This window comes from Hydra viridissima, unplaced genomic scaffold (genome assembly GCF_058129835.1).
Source record: "Hydra viridissima isolate aposymbiotic clone 2 unplaced genomic scaffold, HvirCarnegie_v1 scaffold_3, whole genome shotgun sequence".
In the NCBI taxonomy this organism is placed as follows: domain Eukaryota; kingdom Metazoa; phylum Cnidaria; class Hydrozoa; order Anthoathecata; family Hydridae; genus Hydra; species Hydra viridissima.
Genome location: NW_028324302.1, coordinates 9,947,501 through 9,970,844, shown reverse-complemented (window position 1 = coordinate 9,970,844; position 23,344 = coordinate 9,947,501). Strand labels below are relative to the sequence as shown.

The 23,344-nt window shown below is 29.3% G+C and overlaps 2 protein-coding genes across 4 annotated transcripts in view; one reads left to right on the top strand and one right to left on the bottom strand.

Moving 5' to 3' along the window:
• The window catches only part of LOC145202146 (exportin-7-like), a 126,758-nt gene that overhangs the window by 47,726 nt on the left and 55,688 nt on the right, over positions 1 to 23,344 (bottom strand). For 2 of the 3 annotated variants that reach the window (XM_090082101.1, XM_090082102.1), the window contains exons 13-22: positions 22,591 to 22,710; positions 22,419 to 22,471; positions 20,404 to 20,461; positions 12,331 to 12,463; positions 6,096 to 6,201; positions 5,758 to 5,893; positions 5,602 to 5,675; positions 5,448 to 5,528; positions 4,213 to 4,276; positions 3,961 to 4,105 (exon numbers count right to left, since the gene is read on the bottom strand). In XM_090082101.1, coding sequence (XP_089938227.1) covers positions 3,961 to 4,105; positions 4,213 to 4,276; positions 5,448 to 5,528; positions 5,602 to 5,675; positions 5,758 to 5,893; positions 6,096 to 6,201; positions 12,331 to 12,463; positions 20,404 to 20,461; positions 22,419 to 22,471; positions 22,591 to 22,710 — 970 coding nt within the window. Of the gene's footprint in view, positions 1 to 3,960; positions 4,106 to 4,212; positions 4,277 to 5,447; positions 5,529 to 5,601; positions 5,676 to 5,757; positions 5,894 to 6,095; positions 6,202 to 12,330; positions 12,464 to 17,796; positions 17,902 to 20,403; positions 20,462 to 22,418; positions 22,472 to 22,590; positions 22,711 to 23,344 lie in introns of those variants that run through there. The other variant, XM_090082103.1, reaches the window with a different exon arrangement.
• On the top strand, positions 16,715 to 17,486 carry LOC149890947 (exportin-7-like). Its single transcript, XM_090080943.1, has 3 exons — positions 16,715 to 16,804; positions 17,058 to 17,146; positions 17,300 to 17,486. Exons 1-3 carry the CDS (start codon positions 16,796 to 16,798, stop codon positions 17,484 to 17,486), a joined length of 285 nt encoding a protein of 94 aa, XP_089937069.1. The 5' UTR covers positions 16,715 to 16,795.

Genomic DNA, 23,344 nt, shown 5'->3' with positions numbered 1-23,344 from the left:
AAGTGATGCTTGCGGAAAACGTATTAACTTCTTGGCCAAGCTGGATAGTCTTTTTGATATTGGATCACCTGATGCCATACAGGAAATCATAAAATCCAGGCTGCTGACTGCCCAAAAGAAAGATGATGTTGCATTCTAATTAGATCAAAAAAAAGACAGAAAGGTGACCATGGATGGGCATGACAAAATCTTTGAGATTAAAGCAGAAATGAAAGAAGTCAGATATTATCGGAAAATCTTACTTAGAGATAAAGAAAAAGAAAGAGTAGAAAAAGAAGGTAGACAGGATGATCAGGATGATGAGGACATGGAAGTTTTTGACGAAGAACAGAATATTAATGAAATTATTGCTGTTGCTGAAGTAGATATCGGTTTAGGGTGGGACTTGAATTATGAACCTCCAGTGAATAGACGATCAGAATTTGTTACTCTTCACCTCCCCAAAAGAATTATGCAATCCAAGGAAATCACTTCTGCAGCAGACAGGTTGAAATTGTCTGATAATAAAACAACTATGATTGTGTCTGCTGTAATTAAAGCTGCTGGTGGAAACTTGGACAATTTTGATATCTCCAGATCAACATCTCGTCGAAGTAGAATGTTAAATTGACAGAGGATTGCTGAGAGTGTTATAGATAATGTGAGGCTTAACCCACCCCAGTTTGATGCCCTTCACTGGGACGGAAAATTGATAAAAGACATACTAGTCATGCAAAATGAACAGTTAGCTGTGCTTGTGTCGGGTGCTCCAGAATACAGTGAGGGAAATTTGCTTGGTGTTCCCGTTCTCGTTGATTCGAAAGGAGAGACTCAACCAAATGCAACATTGGATCTTCTAGAAGCTTGGGATCTAAGCGACAATGCTGTGACATTTGTATTTGATACCACTACCAGTAATAGTAGCATCCACAATGGTGCTGCTAAATTGATTGAAGAAAACTTAGGTCAAAAACTTCTCTATCTTGACTGTTGACATCACATTTTTGAAATCTTTGTCGGAGCAGTTTGGAAGAAATTATTTGGAAACATTTTTGGTCCAGAGAATAAATTTAAAACTGCTTGGCCAGCATTGGATAAACAGTTGCCAATCGAAACTTTAGCTGTTGAAGGCACCTGGTTGCAAAACCTCAAAGAACAGACCATACAGCATTTGACACATCTACTTGCTAAGGAAGATGCTACAACATTTCCAAGAGATGACTATCATGAATGTGCTGAGAACACACTGATCATCTTTGGGCAAACTCCACCACGGGGTGTACACTTTCTTAAACCAGGAGCTATCCACCAAGCTTGGTGGATGGCATGTAACATTTATGCGAACAAAATGTTTATGTTTTCTAAACAATTGCCTTATGATCAGAGGATGACGACCAAACTTTTTAGAATGAACAGATATCTTTCTGTTTTCTACACACCAGCTTGGACAAAAGCTAGCATTGCTGCTGATGCACCTATGAATGAACTGCAATTCATCCACGACATGATGGACTACAAAGAAATAGACAAGGAAGTTGCTGATGTCATTCTTTCTAAAATAACCAATCACCGATGGTATTTGACAGAAGAGGTAGTTCCATTTGCTTTCTTCAGCAAACATGTTAGTTCCACTGTGAAAGAAGATGTGGCAGCCAAACTCTTGGAAATTCCAGTACCTGAAAACTTTTGTCTTGGTAAGCCAGTTTTTCGTCAAATCACTCATCAAACAGGTTTGTCAAATCTTCTGGGACTTGAATCTCACTCATTGTTCAGCATTCTTGGCATCAATACAGATTGGCTTGCTAAACCAATTGAACAGTGGACAGAGCAACCAGGATACAAAGAAGCTGAAAAATTTGTTCGTACGGTAAAAGTTGTAAATGATACCCCAGAAAGAGGAGTTAAACTGATTTCAGAATTTGCCACCATCATAACCAGTGATCCAGAACAAACGAATGGTTGCTGCAGGGCGTTGAAAATCACAGGCAGCAATATCCTGATTTTGGCAAAAAAACTCTTGGACAATCAAACAACATTACTAACATTCAGAACTAGCTTGGTTAAACTGGATAATTTAACATATATTATGCAAGCTGCTTTTGTTTGTCTTGATTTCTCTGATTTAATTTCTAAATACTTGAAAAATGAGATTCACAATAATTATTTCTCTGTGTTTTAACTAAAAAAGATACTGTTTTGAACAGGAAATTGGGGCTTCTCTTTAGGGGCTCTGAGGGGGCTCTAGAATAGTTATTAAAATTTGATAAAAAAATTTTTTACATTATACACAAACACTAGAATGGGAAAAAACTACATAAGCACTTAATCACAAAAGTAATGCACTACTTATACATATCGATTTTAATTGTCATCATTATTATCATATATTTTGGCAAACATATTAAGAATAGAACAAATGAACACAATTATTTCAATGATGATAATAAAAATTGACTTTGAGGATGGTGGAAAAAAAGACTAAAACCAAAAATATGGTTCGTTTCACAAAACAAAGTAAAATGATTATTATTGTTATGCACACTAATACAGCTAAAATTGAAACATTTTTGACTTATCAATAACTAGTGTTACCACCTCTTGATGTTATTACAGCCTAACAGTGCCGTGGCATACTTTTAATTAGAGATCTAATCGTTTCTTGAGGGATATCTTCCCATGCGCAGATAACACTTTGTTGCAGCTCGTCTAGGTTGTTAGGTGGTGGATGTTGGCTTCTAACGTGGCGTCTTATTATCTCCCAAAGATACTCAAATGGGTTCATATCTGGACTGGAAGCTGGCCACTCCAAAGCTTCAATATTAACATTACTTAAGTATTCAGTAACAACATGTGCCGGTCTAGCATTATCCCGCATAAGAAGAAATCCATCTCCAATGTACGGTGTAAAAGGTACCAAAAAAGGTTCTAAAATGTCTGCTGTGTATGGTTGAGAAGTCAGATGTCCACCATCAACAAACAAAAGCTCTGTGCGGGCTCTTAAAGATATTTCGCCCCATACCATCAATGAGCCGCCTCCATATAAAGTGGTTTCTCGAATGTTACAAGCGAAACATCTTTTATTTGCTCTTCTGTACACTCTTGGGCAGCGATCAGAACTTACAAGGTAAAACCTTGACTCGTCTGTAAATAAGACCTGTCCCCAATCATGTATATCTCAATTCATATGCCTCCTTGCAAAAGCCAGTCTGTTTCTTTGGTGGTCTACAGACAATCTGGGAACAGTAGCTGCTGTCCGAGATGGCAAATTTAAAGCACAAAGTCTTCTTCTTATGGTATCTTGACTAACAGCAGTTCCATGAACCTCAGCAAGTAGTATTTGGAGACTTAGTGCAGTAGCGAACCGTTCTCTCACTGTTCGGAGCATTAAAAGTCGGTTCTCCACTGCATTGGTAGCTTGTGGTCTGCCTTGGCCAGGTCGTCTAGCATGACCATTGGTCTCTACAAACCTTTGTAAAACTCTACCGACTGTTGTATGAGACACTTCAAATCTTCTACCAAGTTGGCGATTTGTTAATCCTTCATTGGACAAAGTAACAACTGCAACACAATCATCATGACTTAAATTTCATCTAGAACGAACAGATGTGTTGCTCAAATGACAGTTATCTTTTCTACTGTTAAAACAATTTAAACCAATGCATACTTTTCTTTTAGAAGTGAGGTTTATTAAACAGCAAAACATGCTACTTATGAAAAGCTGCTGTAATTTTAAAATTAAATAAGGGAGATGGAATAAAACCTACAAAAGGCATGTTAATAAACATTATCATCATTGTAATTGATAAATCTGGGAAATACATAGCATTTTTCAAAATAAGTTGGAATATTTAAGGGGTGTATTAATTTTGTGTTTAGTGTGTGTGTGTTTGTGTTTGTGTGTGTGTGTGTTTGTGTGTATGTATATATATATATAAACATTAGATCAACTAAAAGACAATAATTATAAAAAAAGTAATTCACCTGACAATGGTAAAGTAAATATTTTGAATCTATCTTCTTCATCACCAATGTCTACAAGAAGGAAGCGTCCAAGTGCTGTATAGAATAGTGAGCGGCATTTTGTCACAGCATTAGAATGAATACCCAAGAAAGGAAAATGTTCAGACTAAAAAAGAGAAATTCTTCAAATAAACAAAAAAATTTAAAAGATTTCACCAAATTATCAATGAAAACTATAAAGATCAAGAGTAAAGAAACCATTAAATAACTTACAGTGTGATTATTCAGTATGAACTGAATTGCTTCTAATTTTACCAACTTTCTAACACTGCTATAACTAAAATTCTTAGTAAAGGCAACAATAATTTTCACATGTAACGGGAGAAATACAGATCTACATGTAAAAGGTTGCAGGTATGAAAACAGCTGTTCTTACACATTTTTGGAGCGTTAAAAACAAAAAACAATATTAATGCAAACTAAAGCCAATGCACATTTTAAAATGTATATTGGCTTTAGTTTGCATTAACATTTTAAAATGTATATTGGCTTTAATTTGCATAATATAATAAAACTTGATACAAATTACACAGACTAAAAGTCAAAAGAAAACCAATAGAAAACTTCCATTAACACCAAGATGAAGCAATATTAGCTAATATTATGTCACCAGCTTTTATAAAAGTCACAATATCTGTTGCTTTACCAGTTAGATACCATCTTTAATCATTGTTTTAATGTAGTGTATTTAGCTATGCCTCAGACCTGTGTAAACTGTATTTCTGCTAAATTTATAGCTAAACTACTTTTTCATCATAAAAATGAAACTGTGATTAAAAAAACCTAGAACATGTATTTTGATTTCAAATTAGGAGACCATTCTAACAAAATTAGAATGCTAAAAATATGCTGTAATTCATATGGATCAAGACTTGTGGATTGGTTGAATGGGATGTGCTTCCTTCTAGATTTTCTAGCTATGGAAAAAAAATAAATGGGGCCCAACAATTTTGCATACTGCTGCTGGACAATTTTTGGAGGTAATTTTTGCTTGAATACAAAAGTCAAGAGGAGTGTAGGAGATTAAATAAAAAATTTAAGTATTTGAACTCTTAAACTTATTTACTAATTTTGTTTTTCATAATGAGCATATGAAATAAATGGTAAACATATTTGTAACAAAATCAGGCAGTAAGAACTATATCATATTAGGTATTTTTAAAGGTTTAAAGAATGCTGCTAATTTTCAAAATGTTAACTGTTTGGAAAAATGATCAATATTGTGGTAATTTTTTGAAGAATAAAAAAACTGAGCACTAAAACAATGTTTTATAACTTGCATTTTTCTTTTTTGCATATGGGTTAAAAAGAAAAAGAAAGCAGTTTGACTAAATTTGGTGATCAAACATTTAAACAAAGGTTTAGTCATAAAAAGGTAAGAACACAATCAAATCCATAGATTATAGATCAATCAAATGTAAGAGTTTAAAATCCTATGAAAAGGATACCCTATGGAAAGATCATTTAATAAATTTAAAGTAGCACTTATTATCCTCTCACTATGAGACCAATACTTCATATTGGTTATTCTAAAAGAAAAAAAAAAGTTAAATTTAGTAAAATATCAGTAAAAGTATGATTGATCTTTAGTTAATTGCTTACATTTTTCTTGTATAAAGCTCAAGCATTGATGATTCATCTATAATACCAAGATGTGCAGATATGACTTGATAAACCTTAAATGAAAATTTATTATTTGCAACTTGTTTTAAGAATATTTAGACTTTTTTTTAGGTAAATCTTTCAAAAACATGTTACCTTGGAAGATTTATTAATTTGATCTCCAATGTAAATTTTTTTAAACTGATCAAAAAATGTTAATAATGCCAATTCAAGCTTTTCTGAACCAACTTGTGGTAATTTCATATCTGTTAAGTTCATAAGTTGAAGCACTCTAAAGCCATAATGTGAATGAAGAATTAAAGTTTGTATAATTAAGTCAAAAGAAAAAAAAAGGACAAAATAACTATTCAAAAATTAATGTTAAAAACTTTTAACTAGATTTATGTAAGAGAAAAACAAATTTATCTTTTTGAATAAAAATTATAACAATAACTAAAAGTCCTTCTTTTAAAATGCAAGTAATAATTTCTTACCTTAAAGAGAGTTCACCATCTAACCTGTCATGTTCACCTGTAGATGAAAAAGAAACACGACTTCCTATACAATAACCAATGATGTATACAAGCCAAGTCATTCTTCCTAAAAAAAGAAACATAGAGTATAAAATATTATGCAGTAACAGAATGGATCAAAAAACAAGAAATTATTTTCATTCATTTCTGAATGGAAAAAAATTCCTTTTTTTTTTTGAAATTTATCATGATAAATTTCAAAAAAAAAAAGGAATTTTTTATGGGAAAAATTTCCATTTTATTCTACATCATTCCAACTGATCAATTATAAACATACCAATTAGTGTGAAGCATAGTAAATGCAAATAGTTCTATTATATTTATCTATTAGCATTAAAATGCCAATAACTATGACCAAAAATTGATTTAGAGATTCATGAGAATGCAGATACCACTTAATAGTGATCGACCGGAACAGAGATTTGCCGGAACCGGAACAAAACCAGTAATAGATTATAAATACACCTAACTGGAACCGGAAATAAATCCTAACCGGAACAGGAACAGAAACTGGAACCGAAAATAAGTAATATATTTTTAAAAAGTTCTAATTTAAACAAAAATTAATGTAGTAAAAATAATTAAAATTTTACTTTTTTTTTTTAGTTTTTCCAAAACACAAGGCATAGAAAAGCAATTACACAATCCAAAAAATCATTTAACACTTAAATTATTTTTTGGATTGTCAAAATGCACATAAATCAATTTCCCCTGTTCGAGCTTATAAGTTCAGCTCAAATAATAGCGATAAAAACATTACAAGATATGAATATTAATTTAAAATTAATTTTAACAAGAAAATTAATTAGTTATCAAACAAAGCTAAGTTTTATTTACATTAATTTTCAAGCTTAACTACTAATTTTAAAAATTTTTTAATCATTTTTATCAAAATGATAATAACGGTATCATGCTAAATAAAGCTTTATAATATATTTTTGGTAGCATTTTGAACTGGAAATCCGGCCGGAACCGAAATCTTAAATATACCCAGAACCGGAATTTCGGTTCCGGCCGTAATTTTGGCCGAAAACCGGATCCGAACTGAATTCCGGTCGATCACTACCACTTAAACCAATCATAGTCACAAGAATATATAGTCTGGAAACAAAGGCCATTTCCATTGTTCAACCGCTTTATGTTGAGACTTGAATCAACGACCCGGTGAAGGTGCACAAAACGAAAACTTTCAAATTATTCTCCCTGTGACTCTGAACTGAAAATTGGGTTTTGTATTTAATGTTGAGATCTTTTAAATAATTTTTGTGAAGATAATTTCTCCGATATGTTAAGAAAGATTATCTAAGATTTAAAAACCTTTTTAAATAGATAGAATGCTTTATTTAAAGTTTCTTTAACATAAATATTTACATATTTTTTACTGATTCCTATTACTAATTACTGCTGTTTTGTACTGTTGTTGTTATGTACTTGTGTTAGTGAATATGATTGCATTTTAATGTGTGTATATATATATATATATATATATATATATATATATATATATATATATGCATATGTATGTATGTATGTATGTATGTATGTATGTATGTATGTATGTATGTATGTATGTATGTATGTATGTATGTATGTATGTATGTATGTATGTATGTATGTATGTATGTATGTATGTATGTATGTATGTATGTATGTATGTATGTATGTATGTATGTATGTATGTATGTATGTATGTATGTATGTATGTATGTATGTATGTATGTATGTATGTATGTATGTATGTATGTATGTATGTATGTATGTATGTATGTATGTATGTATGTATTTAATATAAAACGATATAAAAGAAAAAGGTATGCTATGCAAAATAACAGTAATTATAAAAGTTTTATTTTTCTAAAGATATATACTGATAAGTTAGTGAATATCATTTACTTTTACTTACAGTATTTTATTTATCAAGTATTGATATTATTAAGTATTTATTAAGTATTTATTAAGTATTTATCAGTAGTTATCAGCAGTTATCAAATATTACTAATTATCTTTTCTTACTTTTTCTTATTTTTAAAAGAAAAGCTTTTTCAATATTTTTTTTTGCTTGGCATATATATTTGTGTATATATACATGTGTGTATTACATATATATGTATGTATATATATATATATATATATATATATATATATATATATATATATATATATATATATATATATATATATATATATATATATATATATATATATATATATATATATCTGTTATTTAAATGGAGAAAAACAACATTTTAATAGTACTTAAAGTTTCGTGCCTTACGGCAATCATCAGCTATTAATTACAAATTAAAAACGTAAAAAACCGTTTAAAAACGAATCAAATTTACGGTAGAACGAATTCTGACGTAATGAGCAAAAAGACGCAATCATTTAGTCTTCAGTATCAAAAGAGGATAAAAGGAACTTGTTAGCATGTCGACATTTAGATAATATTTCGCTTCTTTTGTTGAGTAGGTTGTTTTCTTTATGCGATAAAATTTCAAACTTCTCGTGAAGGCAAAGGTTACAGGTCTTGGTTTCAGGGTTGGAAGGTTTGCATCGCTTTACAATTCTCCACTTTATTATAGGTGTGATGGCTTTTTCTTTTAATTTCCAAATTTCCTTTGAAAGTTCTGTATCATTCTTATACCTGACCGTATTAAAAGATTTTACATGGTTAGCATATCTTAGTTTAAATGGTGTCTCGCTAATGCCAAAATAAACTTTTTCTTTGAGTTCAAGATTTTCGGAACTCACGATAGCTTTATAAACGATGTTGCTTAATAAACATTGATTGTTTAAAGGGCAAGTAGTTTTGTTAGTACAGTTGCAAGTGTTTTTTGGTATTTTTTTGGTCTTGTAAAATTTTGTGGTTATGCGAATTAATGATGGATTTTACGTTTCGCATACAGCTATAACTTACCTTGATCGAATTTCTATTAAAAATTTTGTGCAATCTATGATTTACCGGGAAGTGAAGGTCAACCAATGCAACTAAACGGTTTCCTATTTTTGTTTCCACGTTTTGACTGAATGGAGGGTTAAACCATATAATGTTTCGCTTGCGTTTTGTATTTTTAGTGGTGGCAACATGATGTTGATAACTAAGTTTACATTTATAACTAAGTTTATATTTAAACTTAGTTATCAACATCATGTTGCCACCACTAAAAATACAAAACGCAAGCGAAACATTATATGGTTTAACCCTCCATTCAGTCAAAACGTGGAAACAAAAATAGGAAACCGTTTAGTTGCATTGGTTGACCTTCACTTCCCGGTAAATCATAGATTGCACAAAATTTTTAATAGAAATTCGATCAAGGTAAGTTATAGCTGTATGCGAAACGTAAAATCCATCATTAATTCGCATAACCACAAAATTTTACAAGACCAAAAAAGCATACCAAAAAACACTTGCAACTGTACTAACAAAACTACTTGCCCTTTAAACAATCAATGTTTATTAAGCAACATCGTTTATAAAGCTATCGTGAGTTCCGAAAATCTTGAACTCAAAGAAAAAGTTTATTTTGGCATTAGCGAGACACCATTTAAACTAAGATATGCTAACCATGTAAAATCTTTTAATACGGTCAGGTATAAGAATGATACAGAACTTTCAAAGGAAATTTGGAAATTAAAAGAAAAAGCCATCACACCTATAATAAAGTGGAGAATTGTAAAGCGATGCAAACCTTCCAACCCTGAAACCAAGACCTGTAACCTTTGCCTTCACGAGAAGTTTGAAATTTTATCGCATAAAGAAAACAACCTACTCAACAAAAGAAGCGAAATATTATCTAAATGTCGACATGCTAACAAGTTCCTTTTATCCTCTTTTGATACTGAAGACTAAATGATTGCGTCTTTTTGCTCATTACGTCAGAATTCGTTCTACCGTAAATTTGATTCGTTTTTAAACGGTTTTTTACGTTTTTAATTTGTAATTAATAGCTGATGATTGCCGTAAGGCACGAAACTTTAAGTACTATTAAAATGTTGTTTTTCTCCATTTAAATAACAGATATATATATATATATATATATATATATATATATATATATATATATATATATATATATATATATATATATATATATATATATATATACTATATGCACTATATGTGTGTATGTGCTATGAACAGTTTTCCATAGCGTAAGTTTCTAATTTAAATATGACATTATTGAAGCTTAATGTCATATTTAAATAAATAAATATGATAATATGGAAGTTGGAGCAATTTATTATAATCATATGCCCTTCCTGATGTTAACTTGTTTTGCTGATCAGAACTGAGTTTTTTTATTATGATACTACCTCTAAGGGGTTTAACATCAAAGAATTATTAGCTCCTCCTGACATTACCCACAATTAAATTAGGAGTTTTATTGCAAGATATTTTACTATTATAAAATAACACTTGTTATTTGATGTAACTTTTGTATTCTTTATCTTTGACTTATTAACAAATTTCATTTTTTTAAATTTAATGCTCTTAAAAATTTATTATAAGTTGTTTTTTATAACAAATGAAAAATACTTCTTTTTTTTTTTTAGATTAAAAGCAGTTTTAAAACATTTTAATTTACACAAGTTTATTGCTGCAGCTAAGTTTCTTCACTTCAGTTAGCAGTGATCATTTTTTGGAGTCTTACCTTGCAACTTTGTGTTTTTCATGTTTATCTTTTGCAAATGAAAATGTTTGAACTCCTACAAACAAACTGATAATCTGCTCAAGCACTTTTGTTTGGATTTTGTTTGTAACAGAAGTATCAGTTTATATACAAACATTGTTAAAGTTAGACATAACTGTTGTTTTTGTAAGAATTTCTTTTACAAAATCATTTGCAGAAAACACTTATAAATGTTGAAGTTTTTTTTCTAAACAATAGTTCATATTGTACAAATATATCAATAATTTTAGAATTCAATTTCCATAAACCATTTCTATCACGAGCATTAATGAGTGTTTGTATAGTGTCAAATTCTACTTTACATGCTAGAAGTAAAGAACAGCATTGAATGCTATAAAAAGAATAAGAGTTTTTTGAATAGTATAACTTATTAAACAAGTTTAACTTATTAAACAGTTTGTGAATAATATAACCAGCTAAATATTGTAAACTTTTCATTTCTGCATCCTTTACACTCATGGGTGATTTCTTGCATTTCTCACCATTGAATTTGTTGTTATCGGTAAGGTAGTTTAAAATTATCTTTAAAATCTTTTTAATCTTCATAAAAAATATCATTTGCTACGTCCTGCAAAAAGTACGTTCTTCAAAATGTTTAGGCAGGTTTTAGGCGGATTATCCGACAGGAGTCCAAAAATCCTTGAGTATTAATTCTCAGGGTTACCCTTAAATTTTGAAAATAGATTCTTCAGCTTATGCCGCAACTCATCTGCATCATTTGGGGAAAATTGAAAATCTAAAAACTTTACAAAAATTAGGGGAAAATTGAAAATTTAAGAACTTTCGCTATGGAGTTTTTTTGTTTATTTGCGTTACTGTGCACCTTCGGAAGAATGAGAACTAGTAATTTCTTGAACAATAACATAAACAAAGCTTTTTGTTTGTTTCCAGACTATATATTCTTGTGACTATGAACCAATAGATACTTAGTACAGAAAACCATAAACTTTTTAAAAAAGGTAGAATTTTTCAATCTTATAGAGTATATTATTTCTTATCCCAAAGTTAGGAAAATTAGTCCAGTTTTAGAAGGTATACTTTTCTAGGTTAGTATCTAGAATTCCAGGCCTTAACAGAACAAGTTCAAAAACCTAACTTTTCTGTTCATTTCTAGATTTAGGAGTATATGAAAGAAATAATCAACTTTGCTTTCAAAAACACCTAAATGTAGAAATGGTGAAAAAAAAACGAACTTGAAAACTTGAAACGGCTCTACTGAAAAGTTCTTGAACTTGTACTGTTAAGGCCTGGAACTCCAAATATACAAGTTGATATTTATCACATTATTATATTGCATGTAAATTATTTTTTTTAATGTTTCTTTTTACACATACCTACATATACACACACATTTTAGTATGCAAAATCAACATAAAAAAAAGTCTTAATGATACTGCAAACTCAAGTTCACTAGAGAAAATCACAGCATAACACAGTTTTGTAATATATTTAAAAATTTACCAAATAAAAAATTCTCAATAGATTAAATTAGTTAGGTTTACCCTCTTGTATATGAAAAGAAGTAGATACTGATTGGTTTGAAAGTAGGTCTTCATAAAGTTGAGCTGTTTGATCAAAAGCTTGCATCAAAAGGGAACATGACTTTTGATAATCACAACGAGCTATCGTTGAAATCTACAATAAATATGCATTAAATAATAAATTCATTCAAGATATTTTTGGTATAAATAAAAAAGTTTCAGTACCATTAAATAGAAGACAAAAAAGGCCACTTTTGTAAAAAGGGTCAATAAAAACTTTGTTTCATAATTAAATTTATCTAAAATACCAGAAATAGTTTATTTTGTGGATTTGTTTACACTTCCATTGCACAATTGTTAGCAAGTTAATTTGAAAAAAGTTAAAGTCATAAAACTGACTTTAACTTTTAAGAAATAATTTATCTAAAATATTAAGTTATGCAGTTTTGATAGGATAGACTATAAATAAATATCAAATGACCTATCAAACTTATCCACCAAACCAACAGCTCTTATTTGTTTTCATGATACAGCTATATTTTTTAAAAGGCCTTAACACTAATCAAAAGCCTTTACACTAATCACAAATTAAATCATTAGTATTTCATTATCATTATTCAATGTATTATAGGTTATTATTATTATTCAACATTTTTGAATATCACTTGTTTAAAATTAGTGCATTAATTTAATTTTCAATATATTACAAACAAAACAAGGCAAATTTGCTAGTCAGAGAAAAACATGACGCAAGCTCTTGAAGGCGTAAAACCAAGGGTAATTGACTGATAAGCACATAAAACTTACAGTGTCTCAAAAGTACAAAAAAATCATTGGGAAATTTTATGTTACAGTAGACTAGAAAACAGAAAATTTCTATTTAGAAAATTGATATTTGAAAAGGCATCTCCCTTACCAAAACCTCAGGGGATTTCATTGAACTATGTTTATGGCCTTGATAAAAAATTGAATCAAGTGTTTTTGTGCTTAAAATGAAAAGGATTATTTCATACCACCTATGAGATTTTAAAGGAAAAAATATAGAAGATTATAAATTTACTTTTAAAAATCAATTTAGAAAATAAATAAAGAACAATTAAACTAATTGCCAATTAGCTAAAAACAACCAGCTATTTTTTGACATTTCTATCAGCTCATTTATTGACATTGGAAAAATTTCCAGCCAGTGATATTTCATACTCTAAGTTATTTTAAAAGACTAATGATTTATAATCATTTTGAGATGTTAGTATGAGATATAGGAAACAAAATAATACCGCAAAAGATTCATTTATGTTTGTGAATGTATTAATCATTGTAATTGCTATATTTACATATGTAAAAGTTTTCAGCCACTTTGTTTAAAAAGAGAAATTGTTAGTCTACTTACTCTATAATAGAGTTAATTAGAATTAAATTTTTATGTTAATATTTTGTAGCCAAATAATTTGCAGTAATAATAGCAGCAAAATAATGTGGCATTTACTAAACCAATTAATACAAGTGGAACTTTTATCCCATTCTTCTTTTACTGAAATAATACAGCTTTATTTGAATATCTATGCTTTTGAACTTGACAATCTAGTGTTTCCCATAAGTGGTGATTGAGTTGGCCAGGGTAAAACTTTTACATTTGAAGCAGAAAACCACTGTTTTAAAAACTTGGATGTGTGTTTGGAGTCATTAAATTACTGAAATCTCTGACTCTGCACTATTGTTTCTTCAGCATATGATAATAAACTGAAAAAATTAAAATATCCTTGTAAAAAGTAGTGTTCATATTTTTGTTGAACTCAACCAATAGATTGACCCCAAACAAAATTCCCCAGATCATCACACTCCCTTCACTATATTTTATAGTTGGAATCTGGTAACAAATATCATTTCTTGTACAAAAAAGGATGCCAAACAATTTGTCTACCATCACTTCTAAAAAGATCAAATAAAGATTTATCTGAAAAAGTCACTTTTTTTTGGTCTTTGATTCTCTAATATAAGTCATCTTTAGCAAATTTTAAGTTTTCTAGACATTCACAGTTGACTTACCCTTTAATGTTATGATCTTTTTTTTTTTATTTTTTTTTTTGCCATTCATCATGTGAACAATCTTTTAAACCATACTCATAATGGTAATTTACAACAATACCAATTACAGTTGAGTTATCTATTGATAATAGTGAAGCAATTTCACAAGAGGATTTGAAAAGTTGAATACTCTCTCAAAAATTTGGATTTGGGAATGTTAAGTCTTGTTTATGCTCCTACAATGAACTAAATGTGAACATTTTCCTTGTGCCTTTTAACATCTTATTGCATCAGTGTTTTTAATGTGGCCTAAATTTTTAACAAGTGGTCCAAGTGTTTAGAGTTTAGAAAAATTTCAAACTTCTTCCTCTTAATATAGTTTATCTACATTTAAACTACATAAGCACTTAATCACAAAAGTAATGCACTACTTATACATATCGATTTTAATTGTCATCATTATTATCATATATTTTGGCAAACATATTAAGAATAGAACAAATGAACACAATTATTTCAATGATGATAATAAAAATTGACTTTGAGGATGGTGGAAAAAAAGACTAAAACCAAAAATATGGTTCGTTTCACAAAACAAAGTAAAATGATTATTATTGTTATGCACACTAATACAGCTAAAATTGAAACATTTTTGACTTATCAATAACTAGTGTTACCACCTCTTGATGTTATTACAGCCTAACAGTGCCGTGGCATACTTTTAATTAGAGATCTAATCGTTTCTTGAGGGATATCTTCCCATGCGCAGATAACACTTTGTTGCAGCTCGTCTAGGTTGTTAGGTGGTGGATGTTGGCTTCTAACGTGGCGTCTTATTATCTCCCAAAGATACTCAAATGGGTTCATATCTGGACTGGAAGCTGGCCACTCCAAAGCTTCAATATTAACATTACTTAAGTATTCAGTAACAACATGTGCCGGTCTAGCATTATCCCGCATAAGAAGAAATCCATCTCCAATGTACGGTGTAAAAGGTACCAAAAAAGGTTCTAAAATGTCTGCTGTGTATGGTTGAGAAGTCAGATGTCCACCATCAACAAACAAAAGCTCTGTGCGGGCTCTTAAAGATATTTCGCCCCATACCATCAATGAGCCGCCTCCATATAAAGTGGTTTCTCGAATGTTACAAGCGAAACATCTTTTATTTGCTCTTCTGTACACTCTTGGGCAGCGATCAGAACTTACAAGGTAAAACCTTGACTCGTCTGTAAATAAGACCTGTCCCCAATCATGTATATCTCAATTCATATGCCTCCTTGCAAAAGCCAGTCTGTTTCTTTGGTGGTCTACAGACAATCTGGGAACAGTAGCTGCTGTCCGAGATGGCAAATTTAAAGCACAAAGTCTTCTTCTTATGGTATCTTGACTAACAGCAGTTCCATGAACCTCAGCAAGTAGTATTTGGAGACTTAGTGCAGTAGCGAACCGTTCTCTCACTGTTCGGAGCATTAAAAGTCGGTTCTCCACTGCATTGGTAGCTTGTGGTCTGCCTTGGCCAGGTCGTCTAGCATGACCATTGGTCTCTACAAACCTTTGTAAAACTCTACCGACTGTTGTATGAGACACTTCAAATCTTCTACCAAGTTGGCGATTTGTTAATCCTTCATTGGACAAAGTAACAACTGCAACACAATCATCATGACTTAAATTTCATCTAGAACGAACAGATGTGTTGCTCAAATGACAGTTATCTTTTCTACTGTTAAAACAATTTAAACCAATGCATACTTTTCTTTTAGAAGTGAGGTTTATTAAACAGCAAAACATGCTACTTATGAAAAGCTGCTGTAATTTTAAAATTAAATAAGGGAGATGGAATAAAACCTACAAAAGGCATGTTAATAAACATTATCATCATTGTAATTGATAAATCTGGGAAATACATAGCATTTTTCAAAATAAGTTGGAATATTTAAGGGGTGTATTAATTTTGCAGTTAAGTATTAAACATAAAACTGTTTATATTGATAAAGGACAGTTTGTTATAATGTTAAAGCAAAACCCATTACTACAACTAATTTTGTATAAAAAAGTTTTTTAATTTGTAAAAATTTTAAAACCTTTAAATATTATCAGTGCAAATGCTAACAAGATTTGTGAGTTATAACTTACAGCATCCAGTCAAAAATTCATCATAAAGAAGATATCAAGGATTCACTTTATTACTATACCCGAACTTCTCTTGGAATTTGTAATATATTATTTTTACTGCTTATTCTTTTCTAATAACAACTGACCTTTCTCGTTGGTGAAGCAGAAAGGTGTATATTGCTTAAAAATGCTTTGCAGTTTTACTATAACAGTCAAGGCAAAGTTCTTAATTAAAATTTCATTGTGAGTTGTAAATTTATGTTACTCTCTTTAGTTAGAGAATCTTACAGTTAATCTGTATAAGTCCTGAGTCTGCTACCATATTCAAAAGCCTAACTAGATTTACTATATGTTCAAGGTATAAAAAGATTCAAGAATGTTACTTTATATTAAAATTTCAGTTTTGTTCAGTTACATGTTGTGTTCAATAGGTTTGGAGTAAAATTGAAATATCTTTTCTGTTTAGTGATAACTTAATTGCAGTATTATAAGATAAAAAAGGCAAAACATTCTTCTTTAATTCATTTTATTGTTTTACTTTCTTTTAATACAATATTGCTAGTTTACTATCTTTCTTTGAAGGGAATTATTATTTTATTCTTTATTTTCAGTGCTTGATTATGGGACTGTGCAGAGATTTAAAAGGATTAGCTTTTGCTTTTAACACAAAGAGTAGTTTTCAAATGCTCTTTGGCTGGTTGTATCTTTTCAAAACCAATTTTTTGTTTCATTCCTGAAATCAAGTTCACTATCTTAATAATATTTATTACTAATAGTTATACTAAGTGTCTGATTTTTTTAGCTTCAAAATATTTTTAAGTAGTTGTTGCGTTTTCTTTAACAATTCTAACAGGTATCCAGAGTATACAGAATTGTTCCAACGTATTTTAGAAATATCTTACCATGATCCTGATATAGCTAATTGTGTCCTTAAACTTATGTGTGAACTGACACAAAACCGTTCTCAGAGATTACAGTTTGATATTATGGTTGCCGATGGCATTACAAATACTTCTAGATTTATTCACAATCAAAATTAACTTTACAAATACTTCTAAATTCATTCACAATCAAAAGTGACTTAGAATTACTTCACAACTCATTCACAATCAAAAGTAATTTAATTAGAAGCCTGATAATTAAAATCTAAATGAAGTTTATAAAATTTGTCTCTCTTCTACATAAAAAGTTTGTCTACCTTCTCACATAAAAAACTTGTCTACCTTCTCACATAAAAAGGGAAATTCAGTACTGAAACCTTGTTTTTACTGCTGTTAAATATTATCATAAAATTTATTTCACATCTAACTGTTTTTAATTTTAATTACTATTTACTTAATATTTACTTACTATTTACTAAATATTTCTTAAATCCAGATTACAAATTCAACTTTTCCATCAGGTAAACACTGGAATTGAGCTCCTTCCAGAACCTGTACTATTTCATTTGAAATATCTCTGAAGGTAATTTACAACACTTAAAATTTTGGAGCATTTAAAAAGAACTTAAATGAAAATAGTTTGATAATATCATTTAAAGTATTTTTAAAAAACTTTAACTTATTTCATATTTATTTTATTTATTTCAATTAGCTTAATATTTATTCATGTTTCACAAGCAACACTATTCACCCCAATATAAATACAAGCAATTGATACAAAATGTCTGCTAAGGATGCAGCTTCTATTGTGAAAGCGCAAACGTTTTAAAAAATCCAGATGTATCTTCAAAGCTTGTATTGCTCAAATCCTAACATTACAATCCAGCAGAGTCAGATGCATCAAATTATAGACAACAATGTTGAAATTAATTTTGTATGAAAATTGAAGCTTGAATTAACTTGCAACAGATAAAGATACTCCAGAAGCAGAAAGTGTTAGAGAATGTGGTCTGCCCATAAGCAGTTTAGTCAGCAGTCATTAGGTGAAAAAATTAGACGTAAATATACTGATTGATATTAGATTTTAAAATTTATTAATAATTGACTAAATCAATAATATCAGATTTAAATTATACTGATTTGAAATAAACTGGGTATATTAAACCTACCAATTTTTTTTTTATTGATTTATGGAAGAAATTGTAGTAGACTTTAGATAAAGTTTAATATTATATAGATAAGATAATCAATAAAAATAAAAATTATTTTTTTTTATTTTTTAAAACAAATACGTAGAGCAAAAATGTCTGAATTTATTCAAATGATAATGCAGAAATTTTAATAGAATTAAGTAATATAGCTTCAAAGAATTTTAAATTGCATATAAATAACTGTAGCCTAGAAACAAAGTGGGCTTTTTTACCTAACACAGGTGGGACAAAATTAGTAGATTAGTTAGTAAATTAATTAATGCACTAACAAAGACTTCAAAAACTGTTTATTCTGTAAAGATAACTGAATTTATGCTTACCTAGTGTAATTATTTTTTTGGAAAACAGCCAATTGAGGATTTCATATACCAGAAATTTTAATCATTTTTTTAAGAGTCAATAGCTTGTTTGAATAAGAAATCTCCATACTAAATACAGAAATTGGTCAAAAAAACAATTTTAGAGATTTTTGGCAGTATTCTATTAGCCAACTTTTGTCCTCTGGTTTGACCTGACGTGACAAAAACATGAATACAGACATCAGAAAGGATTGGGGTGTGGCCCCTATCACAAAAAAAATGTGAGAGTCCAGACTTAGATAGTATGGACATGTAATATGAAGTAAGGAAGGTTCTTTTGCAAAAAAAGCAAATGAAGTTGTGGTGGAAGGGAACAAACCGAAGGAAAGACCAAAGAAACGATGGATGGACAGGCTTACTGAAAATATGAAAATTGCTGGAGTGACCCCTGGAGATGCCCTAGACCAAGCAAAGTGGAGGACAGCATGTAAACATGCAGACCCCCATGATGTGGGACATGACAAAGAAGAACATTTGCAGCACACTCACAGAATGTTTAAATGTTAAACTTTCCACAGTTTTTACTCATTCCTTTCAGAAATAAGGAGCAAATAGATATAAAATATTACCTTAATCCACAATATGTAAACAGAGGAGTTTCAATTTTGATAAATTAAAAGATGCTTTAGCACAAGAAAACATGGTATAATGTTCACTTTATAGTGACAATTAACTTTAGCATTGTAACATTATTAGAAGCAAACATATCTTAAATTTTTGTTTGAAGTTTATTGTCATAATATATTCTAACATAGAAGATACTATATCAAAACTACTTTTTATAAGTATCAGGATTCTACTTTTTCATTTCAGTCCTAAAAAGCCAAAGGCTAAAGTAACTTTTTTTTTCTATATATATTAGACGCTTATTCCCTTCATAGTCTACTTGTAAAACTATATAAATGATTAAAGTCACGGATTTAATGGTGATTGAACAATTAATGAAAATAAAATTAATACAATAGCTGTTAAGCCCTAAATTACCTTGTCATAGCTTTTCTAAAAGTAAAAACATTTTTAAATAAGAATAGAATAGCTAGTTTAATTACGCTAAAAAGAATACCAAATCTTTAAACAAACTTAATAAAAAAAATGGCTTAAATAGATTATTGACAAATTATATAATTATGCTGTATTGTATGACTGGAAATGTGTTTGTATGTACATGTTATTTTTTACTGGTGTTTTAGGTTTTGTTTGATTATATTTTTTAATTAGTCACAAATCTTTTAAGTATGAGACATTAATCACACTAATTTTGTTAAAAAGCAACAGTTTGATTAACAAACCTATGTATATATAATTTTAAGTAAAAAATCATTTAACTTTGAGGTTTTAAAATGACAATGTTTTTACAATAGAGATTATCATTATTAGTAAAAAGAAGCTTCATTTGTATTTTGAAATTAAATATTACTAACATTTATCACAAAGACATTAATAAACACAGTTTCAAATATGAACGTAATCATTATCCAATTTTAAAAAAACAAACAGTAAGTAAACCTGATCCAGCTGCTGATGAAGAGTAGATTTATCATCAAGAGGATCCTCTGAACCATTTCTGAATAAATTTCAAAAGATGACAGAAAATTTAATATTTATTAATTTGTTATGAAGATTTTGAACTTAAGCCTAGAAACTGAAAAATCTAAATCCAAAATATACCAGTTTAGGAAACCGAAAATTTTTCTTCTTTTTTAATTGCATGTTGAACTTAGATTTTTTTAAACATTTAATTAATTTTTGCAAATTGTTGTCTTTAAATTGCTGTTTTATAAAAATGCAGTATAAAATATTTACAAGGAGGTTTTTTCTTCAAGCAATACAGGAAAAGAAAAAAGCTTATTTGACATCAATTATTATTGATCAGTTTATTTGATATTAATATTGCTTTCAATACACCAAAAACATTTGAATAGGGAACTCTAGGGGAAACATATCCTGGATATTTTAACTTTCTAAGTAAAAAGATTTTTCCAACAGTACCTAAATTTTCTAAGCTTGTAATTAACTGATTATTACATAAAATTATTATTATGTTAAAATCTTAAACTTATATTAAGAGAAATATGCTTTGTATATTCTTGGGCAAAGTTGAAAGACAATTGAAAAAAACCAACCAAAACTAAAGCAAAATTGTTAAAAACTAACCACAATCTAGTTGAACTTTAAAATCTGCAAATCACATAATGACCAGACACATAAAATGAATATAATTAACATTAAATCTTTATGATTTTCATGTTTGGACAATAAACTTTAAAAACCTATCACAGAAACTTACTTAAGAAAAATGAAATATCTGTAAACAATAATGGGCTAAAGAAAAACTTCCATTTTAAAATATTTAAAGAGAAAACAAACTGATGTTTTAACATTTCATCCTAAATGCACATTACACAATAGCTTTAACAAATACACATGTTAAATTTTTTTCATACGACTTCCTATAATCTTTAAATAATTGCTCTCTTTTAACTTATCTTTTGAAAATTTAGATTACAGTTTGAGTCATTAATGTCAGGAGCTAGGCATTCAAAATATCAGTCATTTTTAACAACTTAAAGAGAAGTTTTCTGAAATGCCCAAGACTCCAAAATTAGTTTTGAAATACAGCAAATAATTGTTGATGATAATGAAAGTGGTTTAGGGTATAAAAATTGCTGAAAAATATAATAAAAGTGAAGAAACAGTACAATCAGTAAAAATATAATAAAAGTGAAGGAACAGTACAATCAGTGAAAATATAATAAAACCAAAGGAATAGTACAAGTCTGAATGTTTCTGAATGAGCATACAACTTAAACTTTTATGTGCCCTGTGTCACAAAAAAAAACCCTTTATTTCAAGAAAAAAATAAAAGAAAGCAACTTGTCTTTGTAAAAAAACTAATTTTTCAAAGACACTAGGTTTATCAGTTTTATGCTTTTATGAAAGTAAATTCGAATTTTAGACCAACTGTATTAAAAAAGAAAAAAGAAAAGAAAAACAAAAAGAACAACCATAACTGAAAACTATAAAAGCAGCCATCAAACACAGAGGTAGTAATGTAGTTTTTCAGGGATGTTTCAGTTATAATGGAATTAGTAACTTATTTCAAACTGGAGAAATTAACAGGAGCTGGATATGTAAACATCCAGCTGCTATTAATTTTTCTTCAAAAGCTATATATGTAAACATTTTATAAGACAACCTTATGCCCTCAGCCAATATATTGGTATTACTAGATCATTTTGTCTTACAACAAAATAATTATCTGAAACATACCAGTAGGATTGGCAAAGCATATTTCAATGGAACAGAATTGCTGGCATGATCTGGTGAAAGTGCAGATATCAATTCATTTTAAAAATTTGGTACTATTTGGATGAAAAAGTTAAAAGAGATGAGCACAGTACCAATAAACAAATTCTTTTTTAAGCTTTGCAGGCAGCTTGGTTTTATTGCTACTACATATTTTACAATAAAGATAAAGAATAAATTTGTCACATATTACATCTCTTATTAAGGTGACTTACTGAAGAGTTTCTTTAACGGCTTCTAAGCGAGATGTCACATAAGCTTCAGTAATCTATTTTAAAAACGTTAAGTACATCTACAATACAAAATTAAAATCAGTTGACTCTTAACAATACTTATATATATAATACTTATATAATACTTATAAATATGCTAGGGAAAAGACTTTACCTCTGGAGTAAATTGCTCTAAAAGATGGGTGTCTGTAGCCTGAATAAATGGACATGAGGAAACCATCTTTTGCCACATGTTTAATAAATAGTATAGACTGTTTGGAGCAAAATGCAGTACCTAAATACATTATTTCAAAAAGTATTAAAGGACAAACAAATTGAGGCTTTGGAGATAAGACTGGTTATATTTTATTCCATTTTATAACATTACTATTATTACATTAAAATAGTATACATACTTTTAATTCTAATAATACTAATTATCAATTTCATAACATTAATTCTAATAAATTAATAATGTTTCAGAAAATTTATTTATTATATCAAAAATTTATTGTTCCCATTCACAGTTAGCAATTATTTTATATACTTATCATGCTGTGTGGTCTTTTAAAAATAGTTCTGATATTTTCTGCTAGCTTTTTGCTTCATTTACAATTTCATGACAGTGAAGGAAAACCTTCTAGACTACATTCCTTCCTGATGACTGATACAAAAATCTGCTGACATTTAGTCAAGAAAAGCTTAATGATCTAGTAAGACCTTTGATTTCAGGATAAAACAGAAGTTCTTATTTCATGGTTAAAAGAAAAACACTTGCCAGAGAAGAATGTTCTTGTGTGCAGTTACCATAAAAAAAATCTAAATCTAGACAAAAGAGTTGGCCCCCTTTTTCCTATTATAGCAATATTGAAGGTCTATTCATAGGCATTTGATTGGTCTATGTAGCATCAGAGTTTTATTAAGAAAAT